The 17,500-nt window shown below is 46.4% G+C and overlaps 1 protein-coding gene across 7 annotated transcripts in view; it reads right to left on the bottom strand.

Moving 5' to 3' along the window:
* LOC135100773 (cyclic AMP-dependent transcription factor ATF-1-like) overlaps positions 1-17,500 on the bottom strand; it is a 47,602-nt gene that overhangs the window by 20,867 nt on the left and 9,235 nt on the right. For 2 of the 7 annotated variants that reach the window (XM_064004083.1, XM_064004082.1), the window contains exon 2: positions 7,348-7,408. The exons of 3 other annotated variants lie outside the window; for them this stretch is intronic. In XM_064004083.1, coding sequence (XP_063860153.1) covers positions 7,348-7,394 — 47 coding nt within the window. In that variant the 5' untranslated portion in view covers positions 7,395-7,408. Of the gene's footprint in view, positions 1-7,347; positions 7,409-16,737; positions 16,927-17,500 lie in introns of those variants that run through there. 2 more of the 7 variants (XM_064004080.1, XM_064004086.1) reach the window with 2 other exon arrangements.

Raw genomic sequence — 17,500 nt, 5'->3', positions numbered from 1 at the left:
ATCCAACCTAGCGATAGAAGCAAGTCACGAGGCACTGCTTAAAATTTCACATGATTGTTGTTGCGACGCCGAGAATCAATCAGTCCATTACTTAATCAATCAATCGATCTCTTCAAGTACTGCCTTCAGCTAACTCACTTCTACTGTGACGCTTTTTTCAGTGTCATTCAAAGTTCATTTCATCTTGTGGTAGGATCTTGCACCACAAACTCCCTTCGTATGTGTATTGTTATTGTTGTTGTTGTGGTGTGTGTGTGTGTGTGTGTGTGTGTGTGTGTGTGTGTGTGTGTGTGTGTGTGTGTGTGTGTGTGTGTGTGTGTGTGTGTGTGTGTGCGAGACAGATCTTAAAGCTGAGAGAGAGAGAGAGAGAGAGAGAGAGAGAGAGAGAGAGAGAGAGAGAGAGAGAGAGAGAGAGAGAGAGAGAGAGAGAGAGAGAGAGAGAGAGAGAGAGAGAGAGAGAGAGAGAGAGAGGGGGGGATAGGGGGAGGAATGACTTTAGTAAGAGAGACAGAAAACCACTTTAAAATATCGATTTGCCCTACTAGACACAAAACACGGTACTAAACAATAGTAAAAAAAAAAAAAAAATTACAACTAAATAAAACATAAACGAAAGGAAAATATTTCAGCAGGAGGAGGAGGAGGAGGAGGAGGAGGAGGAGGAGAGTAGAAGGAGGGACATCGACGAGAACAAGGACTGCCGCTAAGAACCCGTAGGAGGAGGAGGAGGAGGGACGAGAACAAGGACTACCGCTGAGAACCCGGAGGAGGAGGAGGAGGAGGAGGAGGAGGAGGAGGAGGAGGAGGAGGAGGCACACAAGTAGGGGAGGAGAACGAGGACGAGGAGGACGACGAGGACCAAGGACCACCGACAAGGCTTAGCGAGTCACCTCCTTGAAGGCCGCTTGACACTGACGTCACACTGGCGGCGTGCTGACGTCACCACCACTTGTTGCTACGAGACCTGACGTCAAAAGGTGGGCCGGGAGACAACCAGGAGGGAAGAGGGGGACAAACGGAACAAGAGGAGGCCACTGCTGGGAAAGAGGAAAACCAACACACGCACTTACACAACAAACCCCCTCTCTCTCTCTCTCTCTCTCTCTCTCTCTCTCTCTCTCTCTCTCTCTCTCTCTCTCTCTCTCTCTCTCTCTCTCTCTCTCTCTCTCTCTCTCTCCTTCCGTGTCTGTGTTTAGGCGGATGAGGAAGCTGGGATGTGTCCGCATGTGTAGATATACATGTGGGGGACAGAAAGTAACAAAAGAAAGTGGGGGGGAGAAGGGAATGTTGAGCGAGTCACAAGTACACAAAAATACGGCGTTTGGGAGAGTTAAGGAGAGATGGGTGATATAGAGCAGTGGTTCCTAAACCTTTTCTGACCTTTATCCACTTTTCATATATTATAATCCTCATCCATGGCCCCCTCTCCCCCCAATCCACATCTCGTGACTACAGTGGCTGTTTGTAGTCATACATTTATTTAGGGCCATTATGAATAAAACTCCGGCAATACCTGTAATTTTATTCATTCCACCTCACATTGTTGTAGTGTAGTGGGCCTTGGGATTTTTTGTGTACATAACCTCAGCTTATGGCCCCCCGCAGTGGGCCATGATCCCCAGTTCGAGAACCACCCATATGGAGGAACAGTACGAGTATACCCTCCCTTTCCCTCCTCTCTCTCTCTCTCTCTCTCTCTCTCTCTCTCTCTCTCTCTCTCTCTCTCTCTCTCTCTCTCTCTCTCTCTCAACACAAACACATCAGCAGCACATGATGCACACCACTACACAGCGATACAACCTCCCTTTCACTACACCATTACAAGATAAGCTACTCCCAGATGTCACTCGCAGCTACATCTACTGAAATAAGATAATGATAAACCTATATAACATGCGCCGTGTTGATAATTTCTCTCTCTCTCTCTCTCTCTCTCTCTCTCTCTCTCTCTCTCTCTCTCTCTCTCTCTCTCTCTCTCTCTCTCTCTCAAGGGAAGACTTGTATGACAAGATGCTGAGACAGACACTAGAGGAGGAATAGGACAATGGCTAAGGCGGGGCGGGACGAGAGGGGCGGAAGGAACCAGTTTATTGAAGAAATACTTAGGAAAAACAGAAAGAGAGAGAGAGAGAGAGAGAGAGAGAGAGAGAGAGAGAGAGAGAGAGAGAGAGAGAGAGAGAGAGAGAGAGAGAGAGAGGGAAGATATGTCTGCTTCAGGCCGGCAACGTTTGCAGAGAATGAGAAGAGGAGGTGGAAGTAGTAGTAGTAGTAGTAGTGATGGTGGTGTGTCCTCGTGTTGGGTAATAACACAGGCGCACAAGGTCGTAAGCCAAGTGGTGGTGGTAGTGGTGGTGGCGGCCGGTAGTATGTAGGAAGGACAGGTAGTGATGATGATGATGATGATGACGATGATGGTGATGATGGTGGTGGTGGTGGTGGTGGTGGTGAGTAAAGGCTTGTGTGAATACGTATTAATGACGGTGGAATGTGTTACGATGACAGAATACCAAACAATAACAGATCTTTGGGTCCTCCCATGGCTATTACATTACAGTCATACACTTATTACTATTACCTGAGGAAGGGCAGCACGGTGGAGGACATAAATTTATACTAGTTTTAATGGTAGTGGTGGTGTTTAGTGTTTCTGGTGGAGAGAAAGAGCTGAGGTAGTGGTGGTGGTGGTGGTGGTGGTGATGCAAACCTCGTCAGTTCTCGCATAAGAAATTGAGACGACACCACTGCCTCATAATTATGTGCATGGTTCTCATCACGGCGATTCTTATCTTTATCAGCCTCCCCCCAACTCTCTCTCTCTCTCTCTCTCTCTCTCTCTCTCTCTCTCTCTCTCTCTCTCTCTCTCTCTCTCTCTCGACGAAAACCTAATTCTGAAATACCTAATTTTTTTTTTCCTGTTCCCAAAAGTTAGAGCAGGCTAAGCATTAAGCAATCGACAGCCTGGATAAGTGGTAGGTAACGGCGCCCACATTTTCTTTACACACTATAAGGACAAGGTCGCGCGGGAGTCGAACACACGTGGGGATAAATAGAGAGGGTTTCTTTATGTTTCTCGTTACTGGCAAAGAAATGCGGCAAAAAGAAGGGGAGTAAAGAGGTGTTGAAGGTTAGAGAGGGTAATGATACGCGCTTCATGTGAGGATTGAGCGTTTGAAGATGACGAGAGAGAGAGAGAGAGAGAGAGAGAGAGAGAGAGAGAGAGAGAGAGAGAGAGAGAGAGAGAGAGAGAGAGAGAGAGAGATTATGGCAGGTGAGGACAGGAGGAGGAACCATATGGCCATTATGAAATCCCTGGCGCGCGCGCGCGCGTGTGTGTGTGTGTGTGTGTGTGTGTGTGTGTGTGTGTGTGTGTGTGTGTGTGTGTGTGTGTGTGTGTGTGTGTGTGTGTGTGTGTGTGTATCACATGATTTTGGATATAGACTAACTTTCCTAGTTCCTAGTTATTACGTTCTTATTTTGTATATTGTATTCATAATTTTGTATACATTACTACTACTACTACTACTACTACTACTACTACTACTACTACTACTACTACATCCACCACCACCACCAGCACAACTTCTATTTATGATAGTGTGTATGTGTGTGTGTGTGTGTGTGTGTCCGCTCGTGCCGTATTTTTTAAGGTTTTTATCGCTGAATCTCGACTACAGCTTACATAATGTTAGGAATCATTATAGTTTTCAAGCGAGATCTTTATGATTGCAGCGATAGTTTAACAGACTGCGCCAAAAAAAAAAAAAAAAAAAAAAAAAAAAACACGAGAACTTGACTAATCATCTCCATGGCCTTTGAAAAATCACCCTTATAAGAGAACAAAGCGTTTCAGTGTGTGTGTGTGTGTGTGTGTGTGTGTGTGTGTGTGTGTGTGTGTGTGTGTGTGTGTGTGTGTGTGTGTGTGTGTGTGTGTGTGTGTGTGTGGCGGGCAGCAGGCATCACGCAGCGGCATACCTGACAGCATCCCGCCAGTGGTATTGTCTGCGTCGCCATTGTCCCCACCAGAAAGTTATCAAGATGGAGGGGATGAGGTGTCACAATGCCTTCACTGCCCTCCCTTCCCTCCTCTCCTAAGTAGCTCCACACTATTCAACACTCACCCATCCTTCCCTTTCTTCTCTTTTCTCCTTTCTGGTTACATCCTCCTCCTGTACCTCTTCCTGCTTCTCCTCCTTAACACGCCTCTCATAAGGACATCCTAGCTACTCCTGCATCACGATCTTTCATCACAACACAAAGCAACGGTCCACTTTAACATGACGCCAGGAAAACACGTGTCTTCAACACTAAACACGGTTCACAACACATACTGATATTCAGGCACCAGGACACGGAACATCAACACTAGGCCCCGTGTGGATAAAGCTTTTTAATACTACAAGTGACCTTAAAAGTCTAGAGTCTGCAAAAAGCCACACGTAAAACTCGCCGCTCCTCACCCACACATATGTCGCTGGGCAAACACATGTGTCTGATGTAGCTCCCACAGATCATCCTGCTTTTAAAAATACAGGGGTCGACACACAGGCATGAGACAGACATATGTCCTTATTACGTCTTTGTTGACAGTTTCACATCCACATCACAGTTGTATCATGTCCACCACAGTCTCCGTGTCCAAATTCTTTCCCGTATCGATTTTTTGGGTTGACCTCAGTGCGTGTCGCCTCACTTCCGTTTTGCATCCGTCCTTCCTCCCCTTGTCCGTAACGCGTCCGCATCAGATTTGTGCTAGTAAATTTACATCCGCGTCATGACCGTGCTGTGTCCGTATCACGTCCGCCCAAAAATATAATGTCTTCGCGCGGCAGATCCATGTATGTGTAAACGCAACATTACCATCATCATGTATGAGTAAATAACGCAGAAAATAATTACTATTAGCAATGCAATCAACAAATATACTCATAACATTCATAATTCTTTACCGCATCGCATAGACACATACACACGAGATAACTCACTTGGAGTTGTTATGCGTGTAGCCGTGTGCAAAACTGTGCTTCTCTTCTACTACCACTTCAGTCATTAAGGAATTAACAAGGAACGGAACATTCTGTCAGCACCAGATCACTTCACCTTGCCTGTTGCCTCCCATCCTCCTCATATCACCGATACTTCGATAGTTATTCTACAACCTAACATGGCGGGGGAGGAGGAGGAGGAGGAGGAGGAGGAGGAGGAGGAGGAGGAGGAGGAGGAGGAGGAGGAGGAGGAGGAGGAGGAGGAGGAGGAGGAGGAAACATTAGTTATGGAACCGAATCCATAACACGCCGGTCTGGTTCACACGGTGTCTCCAATGATTCCCTTAATTAATTTGTCCCCATAACATGAAGCATTCAGGGCGCCAAGCTGCGAGTGACAATATGGCGGCCATCACCCCTCCTCCGGTTTTCCTACGCTTCACCGAAGAATCTCAGCCTCCTGGATGGGACACGGGCAATTAGGTATAGAGGGTATGGCAGGAGTGAGAGAGCCTCGACACGTTTCAGTAGCTTTCCTGTCTCTAGGTGAGGTGCAGCTAGCGACTCGCAACTCTAGTTAATAATGTTGCAGTATACAGTGTGTTACTGCTACTACTGCAACTACCATTATTACTTTCATAACTACTGCTACTACTGTTGTTGTCATTACTACTACTTCTTCTATCGCTGCTACTACCACTACTAATGGAACTGCGACGGTGTGATGGCTGCAGCAGTAGTGACAGCTGTTTAAGTACCAATTATAAAGTCTATAGTTGAATTTTTCTACCAAAGTTTTCTTGTTATTTTAATAGTAACAACAGAAGGGGCAGAGAGTCATACCCACCCTGCCATGCCACCCGGCCACCCCTAGCACCTCGACCTGAGGAAGTTCCGAGCCCCTTGAAGTGACCCCACCACCACACAGCACACCCAGGCTGGCATCACCGCGCCCTTCGTACTCCTGTCCAATAAGCCATCGATCTCACTTATACATCACCTTATCTTGTTTTATTTGTGTACATGATACGATCGACAAACATTTCCTTAGACTAGTGTGTGTGTGTGTGTGTGTGTGTGTTGTCATTGTTAGAGGCAGTGCCAAAGCCTGATGACGTCACCGCGTACTTGGGTTAGTCAGGCGTGAGTCACCAAGATTCACCACATAATGCGCGCCGCCTCCACGCCTCCGCACCGCCACACCGTCGCCTGCTGGAGGTACAGATATGTCCCCACGCCCCTGACCAAAACATAACAGACATCCTTCCGCCCAGTAGCTCAAGACTCCATAATGGTGACGGTGTACAGAACGTTCAGCAGCCACGGCCACCCGACACGCCCCCACGCATCCTGTACCTCCGCCAGTCATGTGACTCACGACCCCGCCACTGTGACGACTGAACCGCCCGTGACGTGCAAACTTTTCCTAATGACGATGACGATAACTGGAGTTATGAGGAAAAAAATATGACAAACTATTACAATTATTACAGTACTGATGAAGCCAGTTCGAGTAAAGACTAAAGATAAATAAAATCACAAACTACACTCATTACCACAAACGTGACAAGTGACTGTCCACTTATCTCGGCCATTAATTCAGAGCACGTTGCTGGAAAGAGAACTGACACGGACTGATTACGTCACAAACACAAACTAAAACTTTGGCTCTTGCTTAAACTTTGTGGCACACCATTATAGGATAAACTTCTGCTTGCCTGCCTGCTTCACTGTGTGTGTGTGTGTGTGTGTGTGTGTGTGTGTGTGTGTGTCAATTACTATTCGTAATTGACATTTATATAAGCAAGCACGCACAGTTGAGAGAGAGAGAGAGAGAGAGAGAGAGAGAGAGAGAGAGAGAGAGAGAGAGAGAGAGAGAGAGAGAGAGAGAGAGAGAGAGAGAGAGACCTAACCACTAACAGGAGAATCATCCTTTCCTGCCTCACTTCCTTCCCCTAGGTGGCCCCACCCACACCCACACTCCACACACACACACACACACACACAAACACACACACCTCATCGCCGCCCTCGCCACAATGCAACATTACTCCAGCGGCGGGCACCACACGAGACACAGGGAAACCCGATACTCAGATTGATTCAGTATTCTCAGACGTTACTCAATCTGGTAATGTCCCGCCTTTTGATACGAAATTATAATAAAACTTACTGTTTGCACGCGCCTCTTCCACTGGTAATGCCTTCCGATGATCTATTGCTCTATCTGTAAAACCATGTGTGTGTGTGTGTGTGTGTGTGTGTGTGTGTGTGTGTGTGTGTGTGTGTGTGTGTGTGTGTGTGTGTGTGTGTGTGTGTGTGTGTGTGTGTGTGTGTGTGTGTAAGAGCAAAACGGACGACCTACCTCACGTTCTCCACTGCAAAGCGGACGGTACGTTCAGCAACCTGCATGTTGCTTCGTCCCACTAGAACAAACGAAAAAAATACAGCAAGTAGTGGTACAGCCCACAGGCCTCCCGCCAAGCACCGCATGACACGACTACAAAAGCCGCTCTAGAACTACAGCCATGCATTCCTTAACCAACTACAAAAATAAAGAAAACAGGAAAAACAGGTTGGTCGCAGGTGTCATCACTTTAGACCACAAGAGTACCTCGTTATAAATGTCTAGCTATTTAAATTGTTGTATGAATCACTGCGCCGAAACACTGGAAGTCTTACCGAATATAATTTCATGCGGTGCGGAAGAAAAAGACAATATTAACCATGGTATCAACAGGTTATAACTTCAGGAACGTTAACCAGGCCTTCTCTCTCTCTCTCTCTCTCTCTCTCTCTCTCTCTCTCTCTCTCTCTCTCTCTCTCTCTCGCAGCTGGTGACGCATTACATTCTAAGAGGTTCGTGGACGCCAATGCAACGTGCGCCTGGGGACTAGGGCTGGGGACTGGAGGGCACCGGTTCGCTCAAGGGTGCAGGGAGGCGGGTGCGGCCTTAGCAGTCTGAAGGTGTATCCAGGCACGCGCGGAACCACCTGCCAACACAAGAGGCAGCGCACCAGGTCACGTTCAATCCTTCCACAAACGGGGAGCAGCTTATGGCTCCCAACATGTTCGGCGGCGCCACCACCATGAGGGGATGGGAGGCATGCTAACCACGCCGCGGACACACATGCCGGGGACTACGCGATGACTTCCTTAATACCCCGCCCCCCCCCACCCTCTCCCTCTCTCTCTCTTTGTGTGTGTGTGTGTGTGTGTGTGTGTGTGTGTGTGTGTGTGTGTGTGTGTGTGTGTGTGTGTGTGGCAACTTCCGCAGAACTGCCATGACTACCACTGAGGAAGGCTCGGTGGTCGTTCCTTCAGGGAACTCACTCGTTACTCTTGAGGCCCCGGAAATGACAAACGGGCACTTCCTTGCATCTTTTCAGAGAGAGAGAGAGAGAGAGAGAGAGAGAGAGAGAGAGAGAGAGAGAGAGAGAGAGAGCAAATAGGTCAAGCCATGGCAGGTCTCCACGCTCTTGCTCTCACCCCCTTTCCTCTTCATCTTTTATCAGCTACTCCTCCACCGCTTCCTTATCAGCGCCGTCCACTCCTACGCCGGCCCCCCGTACAGTGACTGACGCTCTCTAACCTCATAAAAAAACACCGGCACCAGAAATGTTCCCGCACACACACACACACCATAACCTAAGTGTAACAACACCTAAGGCTGACTAGTAAGGCTTTCTTCCCTTGCGTATGTATTCTTTATCTCCATCAATGCTCCCTAAATATCAATCGCCACACGACACGAGTCACCTGTCCACCTCAATATTACACCTGTTTAATGCGATACACAAATTTTAGGGTACGTACTTAGTTCTCCTCCTCTACCTTTCTCAATGCTATAGATAATAACCTAGACATTCAACTGGTATTGTTGTTTGATGCGCTACATGTCATCAAAGGGTATTTATTAAGTCAAAAACAATAGACTGCCAATAGGAAACATGCACCGTATCTTCTACATCATAACATCCTAACCTTTAATCCTTGAACTGCTATTTAGTACATCTTTTCTTAATTACTAATAATTTTAAGACATTTTTTGTTCTAAACCACCACTAATCTTTAAACTGGGTACTAACTGCAAAATATATTCTTTTAAATCACAATTCTTCCTTATAGATGCTTACAAAGATTTCATGCATTACTTCTGGTGCTGTTAACTGTTTCGTATTGCAGTGAAAGGGTTAACACACACCCTCTAGTCCAGTATGGCAGTGCTTTATTCGGCCTGCTGTGCACACTCCAGCAAGCCTTCACCCTTGCCTTTACAGCGGCCGCATACTCGAGATAAGCGGTTTCCTGTTACACAAAAATAGTCCCCGTGACACTTGCGACAGCCTCCCGAGTGACCCGCACCCGCTGCTCGACGCCTCCCCGCGGGCAATATTCTGACAGGCCTCCCGACACTGCGTCACGCCGTGTTGACATTGGACTGATATGGGGTCAGGCACTGCGGTAGACTGTGGTGTATCTGTATTTTCTGCTCATACGGTACGCTAGACAAATTATATTCCTCTATGTATGAACAAGTAGATGTCGAACACTGGTGCCATGATAGAACATGTGTCTTTATCATTTTTTTTCTTCAGTATTAAAATAACGTAGACGTAACAGTATAACGATGTCTTCACGCTTATGTAGTTACCCTATACTTAATTGTGTTTTACTCGTAGTTTTGTTTCTGCTTGAGAGAAATGTATGTCAAGTTAACAAGTCTTCTCTCCACAGTTGTTATTTTGTGTAGCTAAGTAACGAAATAATGAAGACCAAATTGCACCTGTACAGTTGTGGCATCAAGTATTATCAACGCCTCGCCATTCATTCCGTCATCCAGGTACGTGCCTATCCTTCATGGTCCTTCCTCCCTTACACATCTCCCCGGCAACCCCTCCCACAACTCACTGTCCTGGACCCCGCCCCCTGACAAGAATCAAGTAACTTGCCACAATCACTTCCCATGAGTTTTCATATTTTCCCTCAATCTTGCGTCTGATCTGATAACCCTGTATAACTGTGACACCAGGGGCATTCTTAACAGCTCCGAGGGCTTAAGACTGAGAAAAACACCAAACACTAGGGAAAAGGGGCGCGGTAAGTTTCCACACTTTGGCCAAGACTGCACATGAGCCTCAGGTCTAATGGCGACTCACCCGAAGACACCGTATGCCGAAGTTCCCCTTGATAAATTTCCCTCAAGAACACGAAGCTTCTACCCGCAATACACAAATTACATTACGCCAGGCTGGGACAAAATCAGAAGGACAAATGTGGGGTTAAAATTTACAATGAAACAGAATACCCAGTCCTTCTCTAGTCACTCTGAGCACCCTAACATCCTAAGGCAAGTAAACACGCTCGTCAAACCACAGCGGTCACCACAAATCGTTGAGATAAGCAAGGACGCCGGGCAGCAAGCAAGACACCGTTATCACCTCACTTCAGACAACATCCCCCCCGCCGTCCGTCACCCTACCAACAGACACCCTCATTATCTCATCCCTGGCAGCCGTCTCATCACCACCCAGTCCAATTATCTTCACAACAGAGGCGCCTTATCTCTTCCACTCATGGTGACTTAACAACAGCCACGCCCCTGCAGGTTTCCCTCAGTAAGGACAGGCAGGGTTAATGATACAGCCAGCCGCAAGATAATCTGCCAAACACACACACACACACACACACACACACACACACACACACACACACACACACACACACACACACACACACACACACGGTAAGACAGTTCAAAGTTCCTTAAGGCGTCTAAAGATCTTAGTGGAGAGGTTCAACAAAGAGCAACAAGGAGAGACAGGCATGCCCTGGAAAAGGTAGACGGACTGCAAATGAGAGAGAGAGAGAGAGAGAGAGAGAGAGAGAGAGAGAGAGAGAGAGAGAGAGAGAGAGAGAGAGAGAGAGAGAGAGAGAGAGAGAGAGAGAGAGAGAGAGAGAGAGAGAGAGAGAGAGAGAGAGAGAGAGAGAGAGAGAGAGAGAGAGAGAGAGAGAGAGAGAGAGAGAGAGAGAGAGAGAGAGAGAGAGAGAGATGGATAAGAATAATATGTCAGACATTTTGAAATAAGGACAAAAATTATATGCTAAAATATGGGTTAGGATACCATTCACCTTTCTTCATTATTTTTTTCCCCTCTAAAATTTGCGAGACCCACATTTAGCTGTCCCGAGAAGAGACACCACAAACTCCACTAAATTCCACGCCAATAAACCGAACAGGAATCAGAAAAGGCCCTAGTAAGTTGCCTAAGAGTGAGAGCTCCGCCAAGACCACAAAGAGCCGGGAGACGCGATAGGAAGGCGGCGGACGGAGCTGCCAGACACTGCTTGTTTTTGACGGGAGGGAACATTTTGTAGGGCGTGACATCACTACCTTGGCCAACTTTACCTGGCAATGACTAATACCGTCCATGCACCGCGACGGGATACCTCACGTGAATGGTGCATGCCGGTCCGGTAACTCTATACATGACAGATCCACACGCAGAGCATCCGTAAATAAGTAAATGGTATATAAGAGCGCTGACGTCACCGGTGGAGCAATATTTACGAAAATGATACCTGACGTCATGAAAGAAGAAATTTAAGCGTAATTTTAATAACGCATGACTGGTACAATATGGGGCATGATGGGTTATTCGTTCAATGCGTTGGTTTTCTTTGTTGTCAACCTGAGAGAGAGAGAGAGAGAGAGAGAGAGAGAGAGAGAGAGAGAGAGAGAGAGAGAGAGAGAGAGAGAGAGAGAGAGAGAGAGAGAGAGAGAGAGAGAGAGAGAGAGAGAGAGAGAGAGAGAGAGAGAGTCTTTTTCTTAGCCACGAAACTTTAGTACTAAAATAATCGTCTAAAATAATTTGTAACAAGTGATTATGGGAAAAAAAATCTGTAGCAGTGAAATACACACCCATTCCCACACACAGTGACGCCAACAGGAAAAGATAAGATAGAATGAATTAATAAGACATGACACCAAACGTTTAAAAAAAAAAAATAAAATAAATAGATGGAGAGATCAATAAATACATAAGAACGTAAGTAAATAAGAATATGTAGTAGTAGCACTAGTAGTAGTAGTAGTAGTAGTAGTAGTAGTAGTAGTAGTAGTAGTAGTAGTAGTAGTAGTAGTAGTAGTAGTAACACGAACAAGAACATTAACAAGAACAACAAATTACAACCACTCACCAAAATAACCCATGACAGATAATAACACACACACACACACACACCTGGGTCAGCACAGTAACACAATGACGTCACAAGGGGCGAGGCGTGACGTCACCACTGCAGCAGTCGGAGTCAATAACAATAACAGTACGGCAGGTGACGGTGACGCAGGAACAGACTTCTTCCTGACGCTAAACACCTTAATTAGCGGGAGGGAGGATGACTGGTGGAGGTGATAGAAGGAAGGTCAAGGCAGAAACATGACTCCTCCTCTTCTTTTTCCTTAGTATTCTCCATTACTTCCTTTAAATTAGATAGTGTGGCTTATCACAGTATTGCATGGTTCATTAAGTCTACTGTTTTATTGTCCTCTTATACGTATCATCAATATATTTTTTTTTTCAACTTTTTATATTACCATCCTTTTCTTCCACTGCATTTTACTTGATCATCGCTTTACTATTTTTTTGTCATCATTTTCCTCAACTGTTTCTCATTTTATCTTTTTTTTTTTTTAGTTTTCATGTTATAATTTTCTCACCTGCGTTTTACTTTATAATTTTCTTATTTTTTTTTTATTTAATTACCATCATTTTATTATATATGAAGACCAGCCAAGGAGGGGAAGGATAGATTAAAGCAAGGATCCTCAACTGTAGATTCCAAATACAGAAAAGTAGAACACAGACAGAAGCCAGTTTATTTTCCGGTGTCCTGTTTATTCTTTATATTCGTGCTCCTCCGCTTCCTGTCTGTTCTGGCTGTTTGTGGCGCGTGTGACCTGCCTGTTGTGGCGCATCAATCAGTCAATCCGTCAGTCTTTTACAATCCCTACACCTCCTCTTCCTCTTCTATCCCTTCATATCCTCTTCCTCTTCATCCTCCTATACATATCCTTATATCTCTTCTTCCTCTTCTTCTGTCCCTCCGTCTCCTCGTCTTTCCCCTCTTTCTGTCTTTTTTACTCTTCCAATTCTTCCCACTTCCCTTCTCACAACCCTTTCTCCTCCTCCTTCATTTCCTATCGTCATCCTCCATCTCTTCCCATCCGTATCCTCATTTTTTTACTTTCTCGTTCCCGTCCTCCCGTCCCTGCCCTCCTCTTTCCACCGTTTCTCCTCCTCTTGCTATCACCCCTTTCCCTATGCATTCCCGTCCTCCCATCCCTAACCTTCTCTTTCCACCATCTCTCCTACTTTTCTTCCTCTCCCACGAGCCTCGCCGAGTGTAGGATGCAGACACCAACAAGCGTATCCTTTATGCTTCAGAAAGGCTGTTGCTCCACGATTAAGCTCTCCGGCAGCAGAAATGGCGTTTGTTGTCTCCGGGTTATGTGCGAGTGAGGGGAACCGGCCAATCCATCAATCCACGTCACCAGACAACCATAAACAACTCCGGAAGAAGAGTCGGCGAGCGAATAAGCACAGGGACACTTGGCGATCATCATTATCATGTATACATGAGACGAAAAGAAAAATAGGAGGGGAAAAATATAGATAAATTAGGAGAAGATACGGAACTTGAGAAAAAAATGACGGGGGGATGAAAAAAGCGAGATATCAATTAGCGATCGACGAAGTGAATTATTTCCAGCAACATATAACTTGAGGAGGAGGAGGAGGAGGAAATCCCAGGAAGAAAAGCTTAAGTAACCTCGTGATGTTCTATGACCAACCTCGTTCGTCCAGTCTCCACACTACCAGCACCATCACCGACCACCAGCGCAACCACCATCACCATCACTATCACCACCACCACCACCACCACCATCGGCGATAACACAGAAGCCTTTCCCGGACACCGTGTTGACGTCAAAAGCCAGGCCGTGACGTCAGCAACACGCGTCACTCCTGTTCGTAACGGAGAGCGCACTTCCCCTTACAGTTAAACGCTCGCCTTGTCACGGATTCCTCCCTCCTCCATGACCCCCGCCCCCTCACTCCTTCATCCCCTGACCTGCCTTGCCCTGGCCTTTCTCCGTGACCTGTAAAGACTATTTTTTTCTCGTGCAATTCCATCTTTCAGCGTCAAGTTCGCTCTTATTTTACCTTTTAACCATGTTCATATCCTTTCATCTCCCCTGCCAAGCAGCGCCACGTGATTCTTTTGGTGCGGCGCCGTAACATCAATAAATCAATTAATCAATCCGTGTTCTGTTCTGTGTGTGTTGCTTTTCCCCGACCTATCCCACCACGCCCCATCTCGCCGTGCCGCGTCAAAAAAAAAAAAAACGCGGCGTCTTAACACTTTCCCCTCCAATTAAAAATTTTCAAAGGTCATGAAGACTAGTAGGGTTCGTTTTTTGTTGTATTTTTTTCGGTGATGATGCATTGGCCTCGTTCAAGCACAAAAATCACGAAAAACATCTTTGAAAAGCCTCAATAACATTCCATCAAAGCCCAGTAACAACTGTCGAGGTTCCGGTTCTTGTGGGCGTTCCTTCCCCCTTCCACCCCCCAACCCTACCCCGTTCATGATGAGTAAGTCTTGCTGAGCCAACACTATGATCTTGAAAACACCTTTGAAAACCTTATCAACTTCAACCGCAGCCCGATAAAAGGGATCGAGATTCGGGTTCTCCTGAGTCTTTCTCTTTTCCCCGTTCATGTTGCAAAATTCTTGTTGAACACTAAAATCTTGAAAAATACTCTTGTACTCGTCAACCCTCAACAACTTCCACCACAGCCAGATAAAAGAAGTCGAGATTCGAGTTCCCGTGTGGTGTTTACTTCCCTGTTCATGAAGCCTAATACTTGCTCAACCAACAGTAAACTCTTGAAATCACCCTTGTAAACCTAAATAACTTGTACCACAACCTGCAAAAATGGATCGTGATAAGGCGCGGATATGTTTCAGAATACAAATCTATACCCTATCTTATCAAGCACTTCCGCGTCCTACCCACCTGCTCTGCCCTCTCTATACTGTGCTATGTTGTCCTATCCTAACATTCTCTGCCCCAACGTACTACCCTATCCTATTTTCTTCCTTGCCGTGTCCCATATCCTATCTAACCCTATCCTAAACTGTCTTACCGTATCCTGCACATCCTATCACGCCTACTCACTAAAATTATGTCTTCTCATTAACTAGGTGAGTGGTGATGTGGTTCAGGAAGGAAGGAAGGAAGGAAGGAAGGAAGGAAGGAAGGAAGGAAGGAAGGAAGGAAACTGTTACGAGATCTTTCCAGTCTCTTTCCTTCCTCCTCATTCTCGTTTCTCTCACTCCCAAATTTACTAGATCCTCTTTCCTGAGGCTTCTCTCTCTCTCTCTCTCTCTCTCTCTCTCTCTCTCTCTCTCTCTCTCTCTCTCTCTCTCTCTCTCTCTCTCTCTCTCTCTCTCTCGAATTCGGAAACGAGATTACAAATGAACGAGAAAATAGGTACTTTAATCAAAGACTGAAACGAGAGAGAGAGAGAGAGAGAGAGAGAGAGAGAGAGAGAGAGAGAGAGAGAGAGAGAGAGAGAGAGAGAGAGAGAGAGAGAGAGAGAGAGAGAGAGGGGGATAAAGAATGGTTCCTTCTCATTCATAATTCATCTCTGGAAATTGTCAGGTGACGGATGAGGGAATGAATTCCAGATTTGAGTTTCCTGGCGCGAAAGGTATGAACTGAGGAGGAGGAGGAGGAGGAGGAGGAGGAGGAGGAGGAGGAGGAGGAGGAGGAGGAGGAAACATGGACGAGAGTTGAGCTTCACAGAAATCCCGAGAGAGAGAGAGAGAGAGAGAGAGAGAGAGAGAGAGAGAGAGAGAGAGAGAGAGAGAGAGAGAGAGAGAGAGAGAGAGAGAGAGAGAGAGAGAGAGAGAGAGAGAGAGAGAGAGAGAGAGAGAGAGAGAGAGAGAGAGAATCAGAGCAAGCATCCCCTGAAGAGATCTCATTTTCAGTTCGTCACTGTCCGAGCTTTCCTGGGCACGGCAAAAGGAGAGTGTGCCGCGAGCTTTGATGTCCGTCTCGTGCACACAGCCGAGGAGGAGGAGGAGGAGGAGGAGGAGGAGGAGATGGAGGTTCGCCCTAGCCGCGTCACGTGGAGACACCCGTCTCCCTCCAATGGCCCGAGAGAGAGAGAGAGAGAGAGAGAGAGAGAGAGAGAGAGAGAGAGAGAGAGAGAGAGAGAGAGAGAGAGAGAGAGAGAGAGAGAGAGAGAGAGAGAGAAAACAGCGACTTTGAGAACTTAGTGAAGCGTTGACGGACGTGCGAGGTGTGTGGCGATTGCGTGACGGAAGGAGGGGAACGTGTGTGGTGTTGGTGAGGGGAGGGTGGAGGGCGATGCCTTAGAATGGAAGGGTGAGGAAGTGTGATGGGTAGTGTGGGCTTAATATTTGAGGTGACATAGAGATACAACACTTAATTGATTCACTGACTACTACTAATGACACCTTATCCCGATAACCCATTCGAACAACACTTCAGTAAATAAAACAATTCCTGATTACTTCAAACACCTGACCGCTTCTCTTGAGGACAGTGACGTCTTTAGAAATAGTAATCTGAAGTTGCACCAGGCGTGTTTTTAAAGCTTTGGAAGAAACCGTAAGAGTCAAACGTGTACAATAGGTGGTTGGTGATGGTACGTACGGTATGGCGGCAGTGGTGATGGTAGTGATGGTGGTGTACTATGGGACCAGTGTGGTGTGTAAACATGCAGAAATGAAGAGGCCGGAGGGGTAAGCGTGTGACAATGTGACAACGTAAGGAGATGCAGCATGTAAACGGAGCAGTGAACACGTTTAAACGATAAGATAACTGCAAGGTTGTGGCCACGCTGATAACACAGTGATATGGAACAGAGAGCGTCTATCCAGAGGTCAACTGAAAAGTGGGCGTGTTAGTGCCTTAAGTGTAGGATGGGAATGGGAGTGTGTGTGTGTGTGTGTGGAGGACAGTTCAGGCTGGCTGGGTGGCTGGTGAGAGTGGGGGTCAGTCACGAGTGGTGGGAGATGGTGGTGCGGATGTGGAATGCAATGTTGGTGGAAGCGTGCTTCTAGAGTAGGGAAGGAGATGTAGCGAGTGTTAGATGTGTCGTAGAGGTGGTGGAGGGGAATACAGTGTGTGACTAGGTTTGTAAATGTTGAGATGGTGATGCAATGGGACAGAGTAGTAGTAGTAGTAGTAGTAGTAGTAGTAGTAGTAGTAGTAGTAGTAGTAGTAGTAGTAGTAGTAGTTGTTGTTGTTGTTGTTGTTAGTGGTGCTATTGTGTTGTTATTGTTAGTGATAGCAGTGTTGGTCCGTAGTACCTTACATGATCAAGACAAGATGGGGATGGTTCTAATCTTTACAAAACTATAAAAATAGGTCGGTTACTGTCTTGTCTGTCGACTCAAAAGGCCATGGATTTCCT

The sequence above is a fragment of the Scylla paramamosain genome, chromosome 5, assembly GCF_035594125.1.
Source record: "Scylla paramamosain isolate STU-SP2022 chromosome 5, ASM3559412v1, whole genome shotgun sequence".
Taxonomy (NCBI): domain Eukaryota; kingdom Metazoa; phylum Arthropoda; class Malacostraca; order Decapoda; family Portunidae; genus Scylla; species Scylla paramamosain.
This window is presented reverse-complemented; position numbering and strand designations above follow the sequence as displayed.